The sequence below is a fragment of the Dipodomys merriami genome, unplaced genomic scaffold (genome assembly GCF_024711535.1).
Source record: "Dipodomys merriami isolate MVZ:Mamm:240054 unplaced genomic scaffold, mDipMer1.0.p SCAF_35, whole genome shotgun sequence".
Classification (NCBI taxonomy): domain Eukaryota; kingdom Metazoa; phylum Chordata; class Mammalia; order Rodentia; family Heteromyidae; genus Dipodomys; species Dipodomys merriami.
In genome coordinates this window covers 10,777,262-10,798,918 of record NW_027205048.1, presented here as the reverse complement: position 1 = coordinate 10,798,918, position 21,657 = coordinate 10,777,262, and the positions used below count along the sequence as shown (strand labels likewise).

The following is a 21,657-nucleotide window of genomic DNA, read 5'->3' as shown; positions in this document are numbered from 1 at the left end:
TTGAAGGCACTAGCCTGGCTCTGCACTTAAATTTGTTTGTTTCAAACCAGGTTTCTGTCCCTCAGTGCTGGTCAGACAACACTGTCAAGAGAGCGGTGGCTCAGAGCAAAGCAGCTGGAGTCTTTAAGAAGAAACAGGCTGCAGCAGCAGAAGTGTGTGAATGGGAATGAACTGTGAAGTCCTGAGTGACGTCGTTTATACCACATTGTTTTATAGACAATTTGTATAAAAATAATGGACTTTTCCTGAAATCAAGCCTGGTAACACCTGATGTTTATATGATACTCAGTAAGGGCTTTTCCCTTATTGATTTTATGGAGCTTTTGAAGTTTGTTTTATAACTATACAAATTAGTAATGATGTACAAAATTGTATTTGATATTAAAGGTTTAATGTTGATTAAGGTTGCTGGCTATAGCATTTCCTTAACTGCAGCTAAGTCCCACAGGCCAGACTGTTGATATGCCAGTACAACTTCATTTAAACAGAACTGTTGCCATTTCAAAGTTGGAGAAATTGTGCACTTCATAATCCTAGTTCATATTTCTTTCCAGTAATTCTCAGTGGGCCTAAGCATGTGCAGTAGTCTTAAGTGTGGCAAGTGAAGTGCGCTTACCATTGATTCACCTGTGAATCCTTCAGTATTTCCTCAAATACTTGGCCACAGAAACTTTTTTCCACTTAAGAGCGGTTAACACGCCTGGAAAACTAGCCTTTTACACTTTGATTTTACAGGTAATACTTCCAGAAATTCTTAGGATTACCCATTAATTTTTTCCAGGTGATCTGAAAGATCTGAAAGAAATAACTGTTATTACTGTTTTTTTTTTCTTCATAAAAGGATAAGATTCCTTTATGTGGAATAAATGAAGCTATCATTTTTCTCATGCCTTCAGCACATTTGGGAACATCTGTTTATGAGACGGAAGGGAATGCTCGCTCATCTATGACAGTTTGCCCAAATACGAAAAGACCAAACAGTAAACTAAACACAAAGTTTCTTTTGGGGTTCCGGGGACTGAAGCCAGGTCTTCTTGAACATGCTAGGCAAGTGCTACATTCCCAGTCTAGGAAAAAAGATTTTTAATTATTTTCTTCACAAATGTTATTTACTTGGCTTTGATGATTATATTGGACTTAAAACTTTCTAGGAGTTTATCAGTTCCAAACGTGTTAAATCATTTAACATCTGCTACTCCAGTGAATTCTAAAACAAGTGCTTTTTTCCCCAGACAAATTTGTTTCAATACACAAATTTTTACGTGAATAAAAAGTACCATTACTTATAGGAAAGAAAGCAAACTAATACAGTAATATAATTGTGGCAACAGAATGTTCAGGAAGATGAGAACGTGACTTTTTAAAATTTCTTTTAGTAACTCTCACAGCTGGAAACATTAAATGATTCCTTATTGTGTTTTTCCTATAAGGAAGGCATTGACATTGTTAACACCAAGGAAACAGGGTCAGTCTTGAAAAATCAAGGAATCATGCTTAATGAAGGGAAGTAAAAATTACTAGTTCACCATTCTTTTCCTAAATTCAAAGCTATTTTTATAAACTAATGTAAATAATGTTTATATTAGGATTTAACTTTTTCATTTTTATTACTGGTAGACAACCCATCCTTACACTTTTAGAAATATAAAATGCTAAACTGGATTTGTGAGAATAAGATGTATTTCCTTTGTTCTAAAACAGGTAATTAGTTACCATGTGTCTAACTGTGCCAATGTAAATTGTAATGTACCAAAGAAATCATAATTTTGCTTGGTCTTTCTTACAGAAAAGTTCCGTTGAATCCTCTTTCCTGTAAATAAAACTTCCCAAGTTACCAGTACTGTGGGCTGTTTTTCCTGAATTACAAGGTGCAGCCTCCTATGTGATCCTCTATGTTGGAAAGCTCTGTCTGTATTCTGTTAGAAAACTGTTACCAGGCGTGGGCAGGGGCACAGGACAATGCTAAGATTGACGGCAAGATGTCAGTCCTGCTGAATAAACATTTGTAGATCCCTGCTTGGAAATAAGCATTGCCTTAAAACAACTTTAACTTTGAAAAACCTTTGTAACTCATGTCCATGGAACATAAACACGCATAGTTCTTGCTGACTTTGGCTTCTATTTTTGTGTGTGTTGTGGAACCCAGCCTATTTCCAACACCCAGATGAAAAGTTGATCAGAACAGAATAAAGCATTCAGTTTTTAATGTTTGGGATTCAGAATTTGGTTTGTGATTCATTTCATTAACACTTCAAAGGGTTAAGGTAACTGGAAAAGCTCAGAATAAGTGTTCTGTTATGACACGCTGACCATTTCTGAACTTTTACATAAAATCAAACCTTTATAAATGTTATACAAGGAAATTTGCATGCCCATTGTTGCTTTAATTACAATGGTCTTTATTTTAAGTCACAAGATTAGACACTTCAAAAAAAATGAAACCACAAATAAATAACAAAAGTGGAATGCTTATCAAAGTTACAACAGACATAATGTTCAGCTGAGAATCACCGCACAGAGTAAGGCTCTAAGACACCAGAGAAACCAATGCCTGCTGGAATGTGGCGTGCGACTCTTATTGTAGTTCTAGAGGAGGCGGCATTGGTGTGGTCAGAGTTAACGTCAGAAAAACCAGTTTTAGCAGTTGTGCTTTAGACTACATTTTCAATAATTGTGTTAGTCTGCACAAGATGTTGAAGAATACCCCCTGGGAAAAAAGTTGAAATTTGAAGACTTCCTTCTAGAACTCCCAGGAGCCAATATACATATATTCTTATGTTCCTGAAAGCAGAGCAAAAATGAAGATTAACAGCTGCTGCAGTTCACATATGATGTGCCTGTTTCGCTGTATGACTGGCAAGTCAGTGCTCCTGGATTTAGGGGTGGCAGAATATACTGTTCGAGTAGAGTATGAGGAAAATTAGGATCAAATGAGAATACATTTGACTGTAGTGTTAATCCTCAATAAACTTTCAGATGCTTCTACATTACCAGCAACAAACAATAAGTCACTAAAAACTAAATGTATCTCTAGGGAAATGGACACATAGAAAAATGCTAACCTCATGAGTGGGCTCAGACCCAGATGGTATCTATTTCTTTTACTAACCATCGACACCCTCCCAAATCCTCCCTCAGGTTCCGTCCAAGTGACCTGTACCTGAACTCCTTCAGCAGACCCAACTACTCCGCAGTGGATAAGCTAGTCAGGAGGATGGACTTACAGAGGAATCTGGAAGTCTGCTCAGATTCAGACTCCTCTTAAACACTAATAAGCATAATTAAAATTTGTGAATCCTAGATCCAGATAGTACAAGCTAAATTAGCTTAATACATGAAATGAAACACGTCCTAAATTCACAAATAAAAACCATGGGATTGTTTTTGGTAGCTAAAACCTAAATCTGAATTATTCGTGTCTGGCATTGTGTAAACATGTTTTTAAGTTCATTCTGCTGGATTTCATTAACCATCTCCGGTTCTGCAGGACTCTTCTGAACTTTTGCCACTGCCAAGTTGATCCCATGGGTTAGGCCAGCCTGAGTAATACTGGCAACCTGCACCATAGAGCTTCGAATTTTTGCAAAGGGAGAGACTGCTCTGCTGCTACTGCTCTCTGAAGGAGAAGGAGTTACATGAAGCCCTGCCTCGAGTTCCAGCATGCTGGAACTGGAGCTGGGTGTCTTTTGAGCTACAACTGCGTGCACTGGTTCAACTGACAAAAACTGTGTGCCTGTCCCAGAAAAAGACACATCTAATTGCGATGGTCGGGAAGGGGTCTGTTCCGTTGATTCTGGTTGGGATTCTTCTTTAGAAACTTGGTTGGTCATCTGGTTTCCTTCCTCTCTAGCTCGCTGAGACACAGAGCTGCTCTCTGACAGCTCCATCATTTTGTTTTGTGCGTCTTGCACAAATCTGTGGCAGTAAATATCCATAGGTTTCACAAAACCAGCCAATAGGCGTATGTTGTCAGCAGAGGGACTTTTCTTCAAAGGAGACTCCTGGCCTTTCCCAAGAGCGCCTTCATGATCACGAGGAATCTCTGTGGGAGCATGAATGCTCACATCAGTGCTGCCAATAGACTGGGATCGACCGCCCAATCGAGGTGCCGAAGCAATAATACCACAACTAGGAAGAACATAGTCTATCGGCCCTACACTCTCTAAAGAATTAGCGAGCTGCCTGTCTTCATCAGACTTGGAATTTGTAAGGAATTCATCAGAATGGTAGGAGTCATTATCTGAAGAAATATCCCCATCAGATTCTGCCTGGACCTTATTTTCCATCACCCCTGAGTTTTCCATAGTCTCAAGACTACTATCTGATTTCCAAAGATTGACTTTTAAGTTTGGTTTTAGAAAGTTCACTTTCATTTCAGGCTTAGTAAAGTTTCCTAACTTTCGTAGGTTGCCAATATTTACATTGGATTTGGTCTGCTTCACTTTTTGATTTAGAGATGAAAATTTGCTCAGTAAAAATTTTTTCCCCTGGGCCAGAGAGCCTTGGTTCTGAGATCTGATACCCATGATGTCTTCATGAGGTTTACTGCTCTTCCTATAAATCAGAAAGAGAAAAGGTTAATTTCCCAGAGAACCCAAAAGATCCATTCCAATTTCTAAGTAAAAATGCTTTGCTGATTTAAACTGGTCCCAGTTTCTTTGGAACACTGCATTGCTCACTGGATAAACTCCCATAGGATTGACACTGAAATACCACTGCCAGAAAGAAACACACAAGATACATCTTGTTACGTTAAAAAGAAAACTAGTTTTTAGTACCATTTTACTTAATCCAATATATATAAAACATTATCCCTCCAACATATAAACCAGCAGTAAACATTTTGTTATCTCTAAAATTTGTTAAATCTAAGATGGCTGACATGTGGTATGGCACACCATACTGAGACTGGTCGCGTTGTCATGGCTTCGGAGCCCCTGTGCTGAGTGGTTACCACGCTGGGTAGTGCAGGACTAACAGTCACGGAGTGGGGATGGAACTATGAGCAAATAACATTGTAGTGACATCCCCCATGACAGCAATAAAGGGTAAAATTCTACATGTTACTTGCCACGAATGTCTGTGTATCTCTGCCCAGTTACCTTGGTGATACAAGTCGTCTCTGGGCACTCTGAGCTTTTCCAAGTTTTGAGCCACAGCTCCACTTCCAGTTAATTGTAGATATGACTCTCACGGACTTTCCTACCTGTAATGGCACTGAACCACCATCCTCCGATCTGAGCCTTCTTAGTAGCTAGAATTACAGGTGTGAGCCACCAGTAGCCAGCAATTTGCAAGGACTTTTAAAGCATTAAAACTTTAAGGCTGGCCTGATGCTCAATGGCAGCACATTTACCTGTATGAGGCCTGAGTCTGATCATCAGCACCCAAAGGTAAACAGAACTAAGACCTTGGATATTAATGTCTCCATACGCAGAAGTGTTATCCTACCTCTCAAGTTTCTTCTCAGTTATCGGTACATCTAGTCCCATGGCTTGCTTGGTGATCTGTAGCATCTCTGCAATGCACTGAAGGGTATCTGAAATGCAAATATATAACTGCTTCCAAATTTCTTCATAAACATATTCAAAACAGCATTTTAATTTACATAAGAGAACTCTGTGGTCATTTAAATACAAGTTTTAATGTACAGAAAAGTACTACTTTGTCCACTACCAATTCTAAATGTTCTAAATCAAATTTTAACAGAAATGAATTAACTAGGATTAGGAGCTTATAGCTCATTGTTTGTCCCAGCATTGTGCTGGAGGGCAACAGCTGAGAATGTACCGGGCAAGGTCCTTGACTCCTGCTGCTAAGACAGCAAGCTGAGCAAAGCCCTGGAACCCAAATGACTTCATACAGAGCCAAACACGCTAAGAAGTACCCATGTCCTCGCCTCAAACTAAATAATCCATTTCAATAGGTTCTTTGGATTTCTGAAAACAGTGCTGTATCAATGTCTGAAATCACAACACCATTCCCCAGACCAATTCTCATTCTGCTGGCCGTTATACAGAACACTCCCATCCCATCAAGACTTCCAAGAGTAGATAGTAAGCTATCACAGAATTCTTTCTTTCACCTTTTCCATCTTCTTCTGGATTGCGCATCACTGCCCTCAGTGTGTGGAAATAACCACTTGCTCCTTTATATCTGTAGTGCAGTCGCATGCAGGAGAACTTCGGCTTACCAAAAAGAGTGGGTTCAGGACCTAAAACCCCAAATGAATATATGCGTAGTTATATCTTTCACATCCATTTCTTCTTTCACTTCAAAATGACTGACAAATACCCATCAATTAGCTTTGTGCCACATTATTCTTCATAATCTATAAACAGCCTGCAAAATACAAGCTTATAGTGACTATCAGATTGAATGCGGCTATCTTCTTTAGTCTTATTGAAACTTATTTGATCCCTCAGGTTATCTTCACAAAGCATGAAAATAAGATGAACACAGTTAGCGCTATGAGACTACATCCATCACTAACCTCTAAAGAATAGAAAAGAAGTCTAAAGACAGACTGCTTGGAATTTCATTTCTTTCTGGTTTCCAACAGATATTAGTTACCTACATGTTATCTACCTAATATGTCCTATAACTGGGAGCAAGAGCATTTGATTTGTGTAAAGCAGTCACTATGTTAAAACTTACCTATTTCTATTTTTTCCAGATCCTCTAGACTTAGTCGTTGATATTGATTTACTTTATCAACTTCATCATCATAACTTAAAGAAAGGGAGTAAAAAAAGAGGATTAAAATCAGAAACATATCTGGCTTCTCAGCTGAGGTATATATAATAGTAGCAAATGAACAGGTGTAGTTAAAATCATCCCCAGTGCAATATATTTAAGATAGTTAAAATTTCTATAAAATTAAAAACCGAAAACAAGCAAAACACGAACACATACACACACATCTTCTTATATGGGAGTACATGTCAGATAAGTCTGATGCTCAAAACTGGGAGTGACAATGACATGTGAGCTGTGCCAACAGGCATCTAGGGTGATAGCTAAAATATGATAAAGTCAGAAATAATATTTACTTGGAAAATATGAGTTAAAACTCAATCCTGATAAAGCAGGAGTATACAAGTGCTCATATTTTGGTAATGGCATTGTTAACTGGTCCTCCTTCTGGAGATGGAATTGACAAACCGAAGCCACGTTATTGATGATATCACTGTAAGCACAACAAGCTGCTTATATTTTTGCATACAGACATACATACACACAAGCTATGGTACACAGATCACAGAAACAGCAAAAAAAAAAAAAGGTGGAGAAGCACCAAGGAAACAAATATGCTGCAGTAATACAAAGTGATATGAACACTAATGATAAATATATATGTAATACAAAGCGGTAGTAATAATACAGATGGATACAGCCACTAATGATAAACATACATGTAACACCCCAAAGCTTGAAAGGTAACAATTTTTAGCTAAGAGAATCCAATGTTAAATAAACACAAACACAATGAATTATTATTCTAAAAACTACCAAGCTGATAAAAGAGTAATTATATAAGGTTCCATAAGCTTTCATAATATATTAACAGAGTCTTAATTTTTTAACTGCCATAAATTCTGAAAAGGAAATTTCCTTAAGTTTAAAAAACAGCTTTAAGTTAGTATGTAACTTACTAGGCCACGTAGTAGGCAGCGTTGGAAAGCAGTAAAAGCACATCCACGTCCCTGTGAGTGGCGTCAGTGAGGCTAAACAAACATGACACAGGGATTAAATACTTTGAATCTCATCCACACTTTTGGTCAAGCACAGTCCTGTATACAGTCCTACAGCAGAGCCGCTTACGATTTTTTAAAAAAATTGGCCAGGGGAACAAAAAAGAAAATTGAAGAATGAATACTAATTCTGAAGATAAATGCAATGCAATCTATCCACTTGGAAAAGAATTTAAGATAAAAAAAAAAAAAATCAACCAATGAAAGAACAACCATCACCAAAGAAAAACACATACCAGAGAAGGGCTTAGTGGTGAGAAGGGCTGGAGCTGAGAAGTAGCCAGAGGAGGGGGGTGGGGGGGGCCGTCTGGGAGGGGGCGTGGGAAGGAGAAGGGAAGAGGGAGGCGGGAAAGGAGGTATGAGGGAGGGGGAGGAGGAGGAGGAGGAGGGAAAAGAGGAGGGAAAGGAGGAGGCAGGCAGGAGGGAGGAGGAGGAGGAAGCAAAGGAGGAGGGGGCAGAGGGAAAGGAAGAAGGGGAGGAGGAGGGAGGAGAGGAAGAAAATTGGAGGGAGATGGACAATAGAAAGGCAATTATTTGGAAATATAAAATATATGAGCTTGAGAAGAAGAAATCAAGATTATTTTACATTAACCATCAAAATATCACAATGCACCTTTACCATTATTTTTACACTTGTGGGAAATGTATCATTAAAACATTTTATGCAAATATAATATCGATATGCAAAAAATGGAACAAGCCCAATTATATTCCATTTCTTTCGCTATAGATTAATTTACTTGGCTGTCAAGGTACACGTAAACATTTTTGGAAGGCTATTTTGTCACATACTGACTCCGAAATCAAATATTAAAATAGGAGTTCAAAAAACCCGATGGGATGAATCATTAAAACTGTCGTGAATTATACACCCTTGAGCATTTTCTAGTACGAAAAGAAAAGCATAAAATCTAGAAATAAGCAACAAATAGAATGCAAATTGAAATGAAACTTTAATAAGTCTACATGAATGGCCTTTCTGTCAAGGTAATTAATCTGCATTATCACTGGTCGCCAAATTCCACTGCAAGAAGGAACATTCTTGCCTTACGAATTTACAGTCATTCACTAGACCTTACCATCAAAATGTGAGTAAAAAAAATGAATAGAAACCAATAGGGGAGACAATTCTTTGTAGCTGGAACTTAAGCCCCTGCTTAATCTGAGTAGAATGAGGTCATTGTTTAGCGGGTGCTGCAGGAAGGAGGGGCGCTCCAAAACCCGCCACTGCAGTTCTCTCCATTAGGAGCACCTTGTCTTTATGTAAATTCACCTCAGTTTTCATCTCGTATACAGAAAAACACCATTCATGAAGTAAAATGCCAGAACCCAATAAAACTCAGATTAATTCTAAGAGCCAAAATTTAAGCACTGATCAATCAATCAGTGGGGAAAAGAAAACTATAAATCCGTCAATGCTGGCAGCTTCACTGAGAATAATACCGGATTACAGGGCAAAATAGCATCCAATTCTGTCCATTGATACTTACATGCATTCTGAAAAGTACTGCTTGAGCCAAGCCGTAAAAATTACGTCACGACACATTTGTAATACGAAATAAATTCTACTCCTACAGCACTACATTTACTCTAGCTTCCTATTTGGGCATTAATATTTACATCGGTCGCACAGGATCCTCAGTCAAACACATTATGTCCTTAACAAAAATCACTTGGCACGTTAACAGGCGGTCGGAAAATGTGAGCCCTCCCCCCACCCGCATTTGTACTGAGGTCTCGGCCGCAGCAAGACACTTAGTTCCCCTCCCTGCCCACCCTCCACCCGCCCCCAGAAAAGGAAAAGCGTGTTTAACACGAACAAGAAGGAAAACGCAAACCCCGAAGGCTGTCCCCGCCCGCGCTCGCGGCCGCGGCCGCTCTACTCCTTCTTGTTTTCCCGCCACTGAGGCAAGCCCTCCTTCCACACTATGAAAACAAAAATCGCCAGCACCACATGCAGCCCGACCACGGCGACGATAGTCGCGTAAAAGGCGCTGTCTTCGGGGGACATTAGCATCAGGCTCTGGAAAAGCAGCAGTTTGCAGGAGAAATACAGCCCCACGGGAACTTTGACCATCAGCCCCGCAAAAAGGAGGAAGATCTTGAAAGTCATGGCCAGAACCCCGTCGGTCTTGGGCTCTGCGGCATTAGCGGCAGCAGCCCGCTGCGCGGGTGGCGGAGGCCTGTGAGAGCGCGGCATTGCCTAGCTGTCCGTCCGTCCGTCCGTCCGTCCGTCGATGCCGCGAAGCCCAGCCGGAGCTGTCCAAGCCTGAGCTCGCGCCTGCAGCGAATGCGGCGAATGCGGCAATCGGGACGCGCTGCGGCGGCCGCCAAGCCCCGCCCAGGGGACGCGTCTAGCTTCCGGCCGCCCACTTCCCGATGCGGCTGGCAGCCAGGGCGCATGCGCGTCCTGTCCAGTGCAGCCCACGTCCCAAGGGGGCTCGGAGCTCCCTGCCCCAGGCGGAGGAGTGCGGGGGACGGAAGCCTGGGAAGGGGGGGGGGGGGAGAACCCGGGTCGGGGTCGGCTGCCGCGAGGGGTAGCTCGCGCCTCCGTGCACGCGGCCGGAGGGGCGCGCAGGCCACGGCCGCCCGCTGCTGCCGGCCGGCCCCCTGCCTCGGGGAGAAGGAGCTACCGCACCCCTGGCTGCTCGGTGAACGCAGGGCTAAAGGGTGACCGACCCCGCGGTGGACGCAGCGGCCCCTGCAACTCCCGGCTCCCCGCAGTCACTGGAGTCAATCACTCCAGTCCGCGACTGTCCTGCGGCCCGGGAGCGGGATGGCGGGAAAGGACACGCAAAGGTCAGGGAGGGCAGGCCAGGGCGCGGCGGGGCGGGCACAGGGTCCCTGCGGGGCGGGCCGCGCTGTGCCGCGCCCCCCGGCTGGACAGCTCCCGCCGGGCGCACAGCCAGCCTAGCGGAACAACCCCCCCGTCGGAACGGCCGGCTTTCTCCTCTTGCCGCACCTGCCTAACGCTGCCCGCTCCGCCCGTGCCGCAGTGCAGAGAGGGAGGCGCTGGGGCCGAAGTGAAGCAAGGTGCCAAGACAGTCCTTAGAGGACTTAGCACCGCAGGGTCCCCGATCAATGAGAATTACTACCAAAGTGCCATACACAGAACGTGAAACACAAAGAGAACCTGCTCCTGCACGTGCACAATTCCGCCTTCAGCTGCCTGACCCAATGGTTCTAGTCTTGGTAACACTTAACAAGTGAACAGCAAAAGAAAAAATGGTGGTAGGAGTGTGTAATCTCAACACTGGGGAAGCTTGGCGGATAATCTGACCTGTAAAACGGGCAAAGGTCCAGGCACCGATGTAAATCTACCAGTGTTGCACCTGTCAATCCTCGATACTCCGCTGGCTGAGACCTGAAGATTATGGTTTTAATCCAGTCTGGGCAAGAAAGTAAGGCTCTTAGCTCTGAAAAGCCAGAAATAGCTTCGCACTGGTGGCTCATGCCTCATGGTGGTTTGGAGATGCCTCAGGAAACTAAACACAGAACTTCCTTATGATCCAGCCATGCCACTCTTGGGTGTCTACCAGAACGTTTCAAGTCAGGACATGGTAAAGACACTTGCACGTCCATGTTCACTGCTGCACTATTCACAATGGCCACTTTATGGAAACAGCCCAGATGCTCTATAATAGATGAGTGGATCAAGAAAAAATATAGAGCTTATACACAATGGAGTTTTACTCATCAATCAGAAAGATTATGTCATTTGCAGGGAAATGGATGGACCTAGAACAAATCATGTTAAGAGGAGTAAACCAAGCTCAGAGAGACAAACAGCATGTTTTCTCTCATAAGTGGAGGCTAGGTCTAAAATTCAAGATGATAATTTATACAGGCCTTTATGTATTTACACAAAAATAAACTGAGGAAAGGAGGCTATATGAAGAGGAAGAATCTAAAGGCATAATTCCTCTGAACATCTAAAGAACAGTTTATCAAAATGAATTCCAAGAAATGGAAACAGAGTATTTTCTTGTTTTGGTTTGGGTTTTTTTTTTGGGGGGGGGAATGAGTGGAGGGGAGCACAGAAAAGGAGGAAAGAAGGTGAATAAATGCAGGCATTATATTCAATATATACTATGTTTAAAAATGAACTATGTGTCCAGCGGTGGTGGCTCACGCCTGTAATCTTAGCTACTCAGGAGGCTGAGATCTGAGGATTGCAGCTTAAAGCCAGCCCAGACAGGAAAGTCTGTGAGACCCCAGAAATGGCATTATGGCTCAAGTGGAAGAGCTCTAGCCTTGAGCTGAAGAGATCAGGGACAGCACCTAGGCCCAGAGTTCAAGCCCCATGACCAACAACAACAACAAAAAGAACTATGTGCCAGGGGCTCACACCTGTATTCCTAGCTACTCATGAGGCTGAGATGTTAGGATCACGGCTCAAAGCCAGTCTGGGCAGAAAAGTCCATGAGACTCTTATCTCCAACTAACCACCAGAAAACGGGAAGTGGTACTGTGGCTCAAGTGGTAGAATGCCTGCCTTGAGCTGAAGAGCTGAGGGACAGCACCCCGGCCTAGAGTTCAAGCCCCATGAGTGACCCCAAACAAAACAAAACAAAAAAATTATGTGACCAGCACAGTATATCACAAAAGTGGATCCTTGAGCACAAAAGCTCAAGGATAGTGTCCAGGCAGAGTTCAAGCCCCAGGACCAACACAATTAGAAAAGAAAAAAGAAACAAAGGAGGGGGAAAAAAAGCCAGGCACTGGTGGCTCACACCTGTAATTCTAGCTACTCAGAAGACTGAGATCTGAGGATCGATGTTCAAAGCTAGTCCAGGCAAGTAAGTCCCTGTGAGACTATTATCTCCAATTGACCACTCAAAAACCATAAATGATACTGTGACTCAAAGTGGTAGAGAGCTAGCCTTGAGCAAAACAGCTCAGAGATAGTGCCCAGGACCCGAGTTCAAGCCCCAAGACTAACAAAAAAACAAACAAACAAAGAGCTATGTTACTTGTGGGTAGGGATGCAAAGGTGAAAATGCAGAAAGGGTGAAGGAAGGTCTCAAAATGCCCAAGAAGCATTGTGCTCATAACCTGACATATGAAATTGTAATAATTTTGAACCACTCCTAAAAAATAACAATAAGCCAGGCACCAGTGACTCATGCCTGTAAACCTAGCTACTCAGGAATCTGAGATCTGAGGATAACCACTGAAAGCCAGCCCTGGCAGCAAAGTCTGTGAGACTCTCATCTCCAATTACTCATCAAAAAGCAAATAGTTGAGCTGTGGCTCAAGTGGCAGAGTGAGCCTTGAGCACAAAAGCTCAGGAGGGATACATACACATATACATATACATACACATATTCTCTCTCTCTCTCTCTCTCTCTCTCTCTCTCTCTCTCTCTCTCTCTCTCTCTCTCTCTCTCTCTCTCTCTCTCTCTCTCTCTCTCTCGGGGGTTTTGTTTTTTTGTTTTTGGTCCTCTTTAATTATACACCTAATGCAAGTGCCTTACAAACTTGCCTTAGCACAGCCCCATACTGAAACTACAGCATGCATTCATGCTCACAGCTCTACGGGCCACTGCTCAAACTGTGACAACTGAGAAACATGGGGAAGTTAAGTGGGTTAGTTGCCCAGACACCAACTCCAACTCACCTGGGGTCACAATCAATAAGAGCCCAGCCCCCATGGAACTTCTCATCATCAGGCAGTAGTAACTTCATATAACTTTGTAAGAGCTGACTAATTAGCTCCTGGTGGCTCCTCTGATTCTCCTTATCCAAAGCTTCATGCTCCTTCTCCTTAGTAAATATGGAATAAAGGTCTTCTGTCACTGGAATGCCTTGCATCAAATCTAGGGCAGAAGAGTTGATCATCTTAGTTTACTAAAGTATTTAAAAACAAAACAAAACAAAAGAGAATATAGGAACTACAAAACTCATAGAAGAAAATATTAACATGAACTTTGTGATCCTAGACATAATTTTTTAGAGATGGTACCAAAAGCATAAGCAACAAAATAAGGAATAGATGAACTGGACATTATCAAAATTAAAAACTTCAGGGCTGGGAAGGTGGCTCAGTGGTAGAGCGCATGCCTTGCATGCCAGAGGCCCTGGGTTCAATTCCTCAGCACCACATAAGCAAAAAGAAAAAAGCCGGAAGTGGCGCTGTGGCTCAAGTGGTAGAGCACTAGCCTTGAGCTGAAGAGCTGAGGGACAGCGCCCAGGCCCACAGTTCAGGCCCCATGACCGGACCCAAAAAAAAAAACTTCAATGCTCCAAAGTATAATGTCAGGAAAAGGATAACCCATAGTAGGTAAAAATATCAACAATTGAGTTATCTGGCTAGGAACATGAATAACCATAATAAAAATACAAGCCAATTTAAAAAGTAAAATATCTGAATAGATAAGCTGACCTCCTCCTGATGGACATGCAGCAATGGCTTTAATAAGTCATTGAATCTCATTCCCTGTGAAGGTACTAGAACGATGTAGCAGAAGCTACATTGGTAACATCTACCAACCCCTTCCCTGAAAAGGGAAGCAGTAGTTATTTCTCCTTCTCAGCCTTGAAAAGACCCAGTGTACAGACCTGAATGAAGCTGACAGGATAGACAGCAGAACTGTGACCTCCATCCTCAGGGACATAACTGAGTAGCTAGGCCAACTGGCGGAATCAAGTTATCTTATTTTTCCTTGAATAACCTGTTAAGATTCAACTCCCTAACCATACAGAACATGCAGTCTTCATATTTAACAATGACTTTTTAAAAATTGTACTAAAGACTGAACTCAGAGCCTCACACACACTAGTCAAGCACTCTACCACTGAGCTATGTCTTGCTATGTCTCCAGCCCTGAATCAAACTTCATTACATCAGATTCCTTCGATTCCTATCTGACCTTTGTGGAAGTCCTACTGTTTCATGCTAAATAATCAGGTGAAAGTTGAATTTAAACCAGGCACCAGTGGCTCACACCTGTAATCCTAGCTACTCAGGAAGCTGAGATCTGAGGCTCACAGTTCAAAGCCAGCCTGGGCAGAAGAGTCCCTGTAAGACTCTTATCTCCAATTAACCACCAGAAAACTGGAAGTGGTGCTGTGGTTCAGAGTGTTAGAGTGCTAGCCTCAAACGAAAAGACCTCAGGGACAGTGCCCATGCCCTGAATTCAAGGTCCACAACTGAAAAAAAAAAAAAGTTTTTAATTTAAAGAATATTCCCAGGACCACATGTCAGCTATGTTGCATTTTGGTCAAATCCAGAACTGTATTATTTACTCCTATACACATAACAATTTCATTAAATTTAAAATATTTCAATGTATGAATTCTATTGGTCCATCTATCTTGTCCTTCTAAAAAGTAATGGATTAATCACTAATATCCTGTTAAATCAAACTTATTAAAAAGGATGGTATATGTGTCCACAACAAGAACATATGATAAATAGTTTACAGAAAAAGAAAATCATCTGTTTATATGGTACAGCCTTAGTAATGAGAAAATCAACATAAGTTTGTATTTAGCTCTTAGGTACTTTGTTGGCCACTTCAGAAGCCTCAGCTTGAATAATAAACTGACAGATACTTGTGAAAATAAATGGTTTCTTTTACTGCACCAGTCAAAATTATTTGTCAAATTCTAATCTTGTCTAAATCTAAAACTGATTTACTGGGTAAGAAGCTCAATATAGAAACACAAGTACATTACAAAACATGAGTTATGTTAATGAAGCTTGTTTCTGTAAAATGTTAGTTATAGAAGGAATAAATTTTAAGGAAAGAAAGCATTTCTATTCCTTACCTATAACAGCTTGCCTATAAGCATCCTTAAACCGATTGAGGTAATACCTATTTGCTGAGTTAACTCCATCTTTCATAACTCCTGCTAACTTTCTTTCTCCTGTTCTTGTAAAGTCACCCTGTCAAAGAAAAAGCCATTTTGACAATTTATTCAAATATATGAACGTTCTCAAAATCAATTTGGGGATTTTAGTTCTAGAATTCTAGTTTCCCATGGTTCTATGATTTCCAGGATTCTATTATTTCCACATTATAACTTAAATATTTTCCAAATAGTATAACTAACTTAAAGTACCCACTAGTACTTGACTTTGACCCAAGTATGTCCAAAATTAAACATGCTATTTGTAGCATCAAGCTTTACAGTTAGATGGTGCTGTTCTTGTAGCAACTTTAGAATTTGTAGAATTTAAGGTAAAAACCAATTATATAACAAATACCAAAACAACAAAAAAACAACTTTCAGACCTAAAACTGTATGTATAGCATTCAAAAAACCAGATTTCCTAATGTGTATAGCTCTCTGTCATCTGTTAAGAAGGGATTCAATCTGTGTGTGGATGTGTAGGTATTAGTAGAAAGGAAGACCAGAGGTTTCCATGCCTTACTACACATTCTAATCACCGGTACAGCAATCCAATGAAGATTTAAATTGTTTTGTTTCTCCTGTGTTTCACCATACAGGTATCAGAGTAAGTCTATAGAAGGGACACTGAGCTGGGAAGGTGGCTCAGTGGTAGAGCGCTTGCCTTGCATGCCTGAGGCCCTGAGTTCAATTCCTCAGCACCACATAAGCAGGGGAAAAAAAAAAAAAAAAAAAGCTGGAAGTTGGGCTGGGATGTAGCTCAGTGCAACGTCCTGGGTTCGATCCCCAGTACCAAAAAAGAAAAGACAAAAAAAAAAAAAAAAAAGCTGGAAGTGGTGCTATGGCTCAAGTGGTAGAGCACTAGCCTTGAGCTGAAGAACTGACGGACAGCGCCCAGGCCCAGAGTTCAGGCCCCACGACCGGACCCAAAAAAAAAAAAAAAAAAAAAAAAAAAAAGAAGGGACACTGACTTAAAGTTAAGGCAAAGAAAGTCTGGACTCTTTCCTCCCCTACTCCAACCTCACTATTTCTATCCAGGCCAATCTCAGCAGGCTTTGATCAAAAACTGACAAGCTGGAAAGAACATGCTTCCATTAGGCCATTTGCAGGGAGTATTAGTGACAAAATGCTGTTGCAGAAGACACAAATATGAACACGGACCTCAAAGAAGTTTAAAATCAAAGAAGAAAGTAGGTCTCTCTAAACATCAGCTTGTACTAGACATCTAAACCTTGCTGTCCTTAATTATTAAAAAGCATTTTGTATATTTATTACTCATTTAAAATGATTGACTATCTGATACCTGATGAGCCCATGTGGTAAACTAAAATAAGCTACTACCAAGCCAGGTGCCAGTGGCTCACACCTGTAATCCTAGCTACTCAGAAGGCTAAGATCTGAGTAAGGATCATGGTTCAAAGCTAGTCCAGGCAGCAAAGTCCATAAGACTCTACTCTCCAATTAATAACCCAAAAGCTGGAAGTGGAACTGTGGAATTCAGCAGTATAGCACTAGCTTTGAGCTAAAAAAAAAAAAAAAAAAAAAGCTCAGGGATAGTATTCAGGCCTTGAGTTCAAGCCTCAAGACCAACACTAAATAAATTAAATACATAAATAAATAATATTACCTTGAAGGAAAATTAAAATAAACCCTCCTAATGTAAGCTAAATCATTCTTATTATCCACAGTGGTTACTGCTCACAAAGGAAGAATTTAGGTACCAGAAACTATCTTTCCATATTTATCTATACTTAAAATTCTATGAAGACTAGTTATATAGGATCTTCAAAAGACTTTTTTTTTTAAATTTTGGTGCTGGTCATGAAGCTTTAATTCAGGGCCCAGTTGCTGTGCCTGAGCTCTTTTGCTCAAGGCTAGTATGCTACCACTTGAGCCACAGCTCTACTTCTGGCTTTTTGGTTGTTGATTACAGATAAGAGTCTCACAGACTTTCCTGTCCAGACTGGATTTGAATCATGATTTATCCTCAGATCTCAGCTTCCTGAGTAGTTAGGATTAAAAGGCATAGGCAATTGGTGCCCAACAAAAGATTTTATTTTTAGGGCTGGGAAGGTGGCTCAGTGGTAGAGCGCTTGCCTTCCATGCATGAGGCCCTGGGTTCAATTCCCCAGTACCACATAAACAAAAAGGAAAAAAGCCAGAAGTGGAGCTGTGGCTCAAGTGGTAGAGCGTTAGCCTTGAGCTGAAGAGTTGAGGGACAGCGCCCAGGCCCAAAGTTCAGGCCCACGACCAGAACCAAAAAAAAAAGATTTTTTTTTTTTTTTTTTTTTTTTGTCGGTCGTGGGGCTTGAACTCTGGGCCTGGGCGTTGTCCCTCAGCTCTTCAGCTCAAGGCGAGCGCTCTACCACTTGAGCTACAGCGCCACTTCCAAGATTTTATTTTTAACAAAAAATAAACATTTTTTTTAGCATTTACTATGTACCAAGGAATGTTCTAAACCCTAAATTATAAATCCCATGACAATCTTTTGCAGCAGCCTGGACAAATGAGACGGAGGAATCAGTGACTTGTTCAAGGTCACAGAGCAAACTCGAGGGAAAAAAAATTTCAGATTTCCAGATACCTTTGAAAAACTGGAAGACATGGCAATATGGGACTGATCTCCTAGGAAGAAGTAAACTTGCCTCCAGAGACAATGCATGTTCATCCTTCAGGATAAACATGAATAGCCCACTTTTCCCTCTGATCTAACAGTCATAGAACCTGGCTCCTGTAGAAATTTGAATGGGTAAACACTGCCTTAGCCAGACATGCAGCAAGGAGTCAACCACACAGACCTGCTTTTCTCAAAAACAAGTCAGTTTGCAACCACAGTCTAACCTGTGTCACACAGAGCAACCCGTAATGCTTGTTACATATATTTACCTTCAGAGCAGCTGTCCCAGCATACTGTCTGCTTATGGAGTCACCATTGTTAGCCCACATTATCTGGTAGATCCGATTACATTTCACAGGTAATGGCTGTTCTGGGGGCATCACACCTAATTTTTTTAGCTAAAATAAACACATTGGTACATTACTACACATGAACCAGGAAACCATAGAGTAAAATGTATCTATAGAAAAATAAAGCACCCTGGCATACAATGTAGGATCTCTGCCAAAACAAATCATGTTTTCAGACTTTGGAGGGCAAAGGAGGCAAAGAGACAAGGTTTTGCTATATAGCCTAGGCTGGCTTCCAACTCAAAATTCTATTGCATAAGCCTCCTGAGTACTGGTATTACAAGTGTGCACCCCTGGCTCAGGCTTCATCTTCTTCTAAAGAAGCCACTGCTAAAAGTCAGCTTTATGAATCACCATATTTGAATAAATATAATGAAGTATTTACACTGTTTTGGTAGAATTTTTTTTTGGTGTACCAGTCCTGGCACTTGAATTCAAGTCCTGGGCACTCTCTCTGAACTTCTTTGCTCAAGGCTGGTGTTCTACCACTTGAGCCACAGCTCTGTGCCTGTTTTTTTCTGGTAGTTAACTGGAGACAAGAGTCTGACAGGCTTTCCCACCTGGGCTGGCTTTGAACCACAATTCCCAGATCTCAGCCCTCTGAGTAGCTATAATTACAGGTATAAACACCAAGGCCTGGCTGTTTGGGCAGAATTTTTTTTTGGGGGGGGGGGGGGGGGAGTCCAGTCATGGGGCCTGAACTCTGGGCCTGGGCGCTGTCCCTCAGCTCTTCAGCTCAAGCCTAGCGCTCTACCACTTGAGCCACAGCGCCATTTCCGGCTTTTTTTTTTCTGGTTATGTGGTGCTGAGGAATCGAACCCAGGGCCTCAGGCATGCAAGGCAAGCGCTCTACCACTGAGCCACCTTCCCAGCCCTGGGCAGAATTTTTAATGTACAGTTTCATATTATTATTTATGAAGTGAAAAAATAGTACTATTAATAGTATCAGAGTAGGAAATGCCAATTAAGTCTTAACTTGGTCTGGGTTAGCGTTTATTTTACGTGATTGATCTTATTAACTGTCACAACAACCCTGTACAATCAGTACTCATTACACTTAGGTATAGACTAAGACTCAGGGAGGTTAAACTCTATGATAGGGTCAACACCTAGCATGTAGATAACAAAGGCTTAACTTCAAAAGGCTGGATGCTTAAACACTACATTAAAGAAACAGACATATTCTCAAATAGTCCTCATATTTTTCTATTAAGAAAAAAAAACAAAACAAAACAAGCCAGGTGTGGTGGTGCATATCTGTAATTGTAGTTACTGAGGAGGCAGAGATAGGGGACTTTCAAGTTTGAAGCTAACCTGGGCAAAGTTAGCAAGACCCCCATCTCAAAAGTAAACTACAAAACAAAAGGGATAGGCACGTGGCTCAAGTGGTAGGTAGAGTACTTGCCCAGCATGCATGAGGCCTTAGATTCAACCCCCAATTCTGCCAAAAAACAAACCATAGAAACCAGGTGAAGTATGTACACTTCGGGAACATTGTTATTCAGGTAGCAGAGAAATGAAAGATCTAAAATGGGACACCAAAGTGATGGAAGACAATGCAGGAAGTAGCTACCATCTATAGGGCTGTGGCACATAGAAAGACTGGTTCTGTCTTGTCAAAGGAATCAACAGGCCCCAGAGAGCCACATGTTGATAGAACAGCACATTAAGGATTGTGTCCATTTTGCCATCTTCTGTTCATGGTCTTCTTTAGTTCCCATGACTTACCACTCCTCATCTCACTCCCAACTCATACTGGCAGAGCAAACTGGCAAAGCAGAAATCTGTTTGCAAATTCCTATGCAAAATATAGAAGGGTATTTGGGGAGCTGAGAGTAAAAGAGGTACAGGGTCCCACAATACTACCCAACGGATTTTAAAATGCTGGCCCTTACAATTTTTAAATGAGTGTTTATATAATGCCATTGTATTTAACATATCTAGAAAAGTTTGTATTTTAAAAGTTTTAATTCAATAAGGATATTTATACACTATAAATGTCCTATACAACCTTCAAGACTTGAAAAAAGACTTCTACTATTTCCACATGAAAAAACATACAAATACGAATATTTAGAATCAAATGGACTCCCAATTACCTGCTGTTCCATAACCACTCGAGCAATGGCAGCTTGAACTACATTGGTACGATCCAGGCAGTCCATGCAATTAATTCGAAAAATTCCTTCCTGTTTGCATATTACCCCAGCTTGATCAACCCTTTTCAAAAACAGTGAGATTACTCTTTGAAATACTTCAATCGAATTTTCAAAAAAAGCTTAATTCTTAAAGTAGTTATGACAATGGCAACAATAGTGTTGTCTAGAATAACATTATATATCCATCATTACTGACATTACATTCACATACAATAACTTGGTAGTGAAGACATCATTATCCCCATTTCAGGAAACAAAACAATTAAAAACTAAGGTACAGCTGGGTGCCAGTGGCTCACACATTATCATCCTAACTACTCAGAAGGCTGAGATCTGAGGATCATAGTTCAAAGCCAGCCTGGGCAAGAAAGTCTGTGAGACTCTCATTTCCAATTAACAACTAAAAAATCAGAGGTGGAACTGCTATGGTTCAAGTGGTAAGAGGGCTAGCTCTGAGCAAAATGAAGCTCAGGGACAGGCCCTGACTTCAAGCCGCAGGACTGGCACTAAAAACAAACAACCAAACAAGAAAACCCTAAGGAATAGAGTGATCCACCTCAAATCACAACTACACGGCAGGGCAGAGAGGACACAACCCCAGGCTGTTTCCCCATATTCTTATAAACAAGGAGGCAGCTTAAACACTACCTTGTCATCTTGTTCCTCCCTCTTTGACTCAAAGCAGAAATGCATCTAAGCTATCTAAGAAACAGGCTAATCAACTTTGCCATCCAGTGGGAAGTCATGCAGCATGTCTTGTCCCTCTAATTTCACTGGCCACCTGTTGTCATCTTAAAACCAAATGTTCCCTCCTGTTCTTTAAGTCGATTTTTCTTCCCACATCTACCTCCTGCAGCATGAGACTCATTCTCCTTCTCTTTTAATTTTGAAGGGCCTGAAAATGCTATACTTCTCAGCCC

The 21,657-nt window shown here is 41.4% G+C and overlaps 2 protein-coding genes across 5 annotated transcripts in view; one reads left to right on the top strand and one right to left on the bottom strand.

Annotated features, from left to right (window-relative positions):
* The window catches only part of Mcmbp (minichromosome maintenance complex binding protein), a 32,452-nt gene extending 30,230 nt beyond the window's left edge, over positions 1 to 2,222 (top strand). For both annotated transcript variants that reach the window (XM_069988156.1, XM_069988155.1), the window contains exon 16: positions 51 to 2,222. In XM_069988156.1, the coding sequence (XP_069844257.1) occupies positions 51 to 177 (127 nt within the window). In that variant the 3' untranslated portion in view covers positions 178 to 2,222. The remainder of the gene's footprint in view (positions 1 to 50) is intronic.
* A 153-nt stretch (positions 2,223 to 2,375) lies between these two features.
* The window catches only part of Inpp5f (inositol polyphosphate-5-phosphatase F), a 92,932-nt gene continuing 73,650 nt past the window's right edge, over positions 2,376 to 21,657 (bottom strand). Inside the window, exons 12-20 of one of the 3 annotated variants that reach the window (XM_069988152.1) lie at positions 20,678 to 20,798; positions 18,498 to 18,626; positions 15,528 to 15,645; positions 13,375 to 13,573; positions 7,656 to 7,727; positions 6,658 to 6,731; positions 6,086 to 6,214; positions 5,452 to 5,539; positions 2,376 to 4,554 (exon numbers count right to left, since the gene is read on the bottom strand). In XM_069988152.1, coding sequence (XP_069844253.1) covers positions 3,399 to 4,554; positions 5,452 to 5,539; positions 6,086 to 6,214; positions 6,658 to 6,731; positions 7,656 to 7,727; positions 13,375 to 13,573; positions 15,528 to 15,645; positions 18,498 to 18,626; positions 20,678 to 20,798 — 2,086 coding nt within the window. In that variant the 3' untranslated portion in view covers positions 2,376 to 3,398. Of the gene's footprint in view, positions 4,555 to 5,451; positions 5,540 to 6,085; positions 6,215 to 6,657; positions 6,732 to 7,655; positions 7,728 to 9,244; positions 9,499 to 13,374; positions 13,574 to 15,527; positions 15,646 to 18,497; positions 18,627 to 20,677; positions 20,799 to 21,657 lie in introns of those variants that run through there. The other 2 variants (XM_069988153.1, XM_069988154.1) reach the window with 2 other exon arrangements.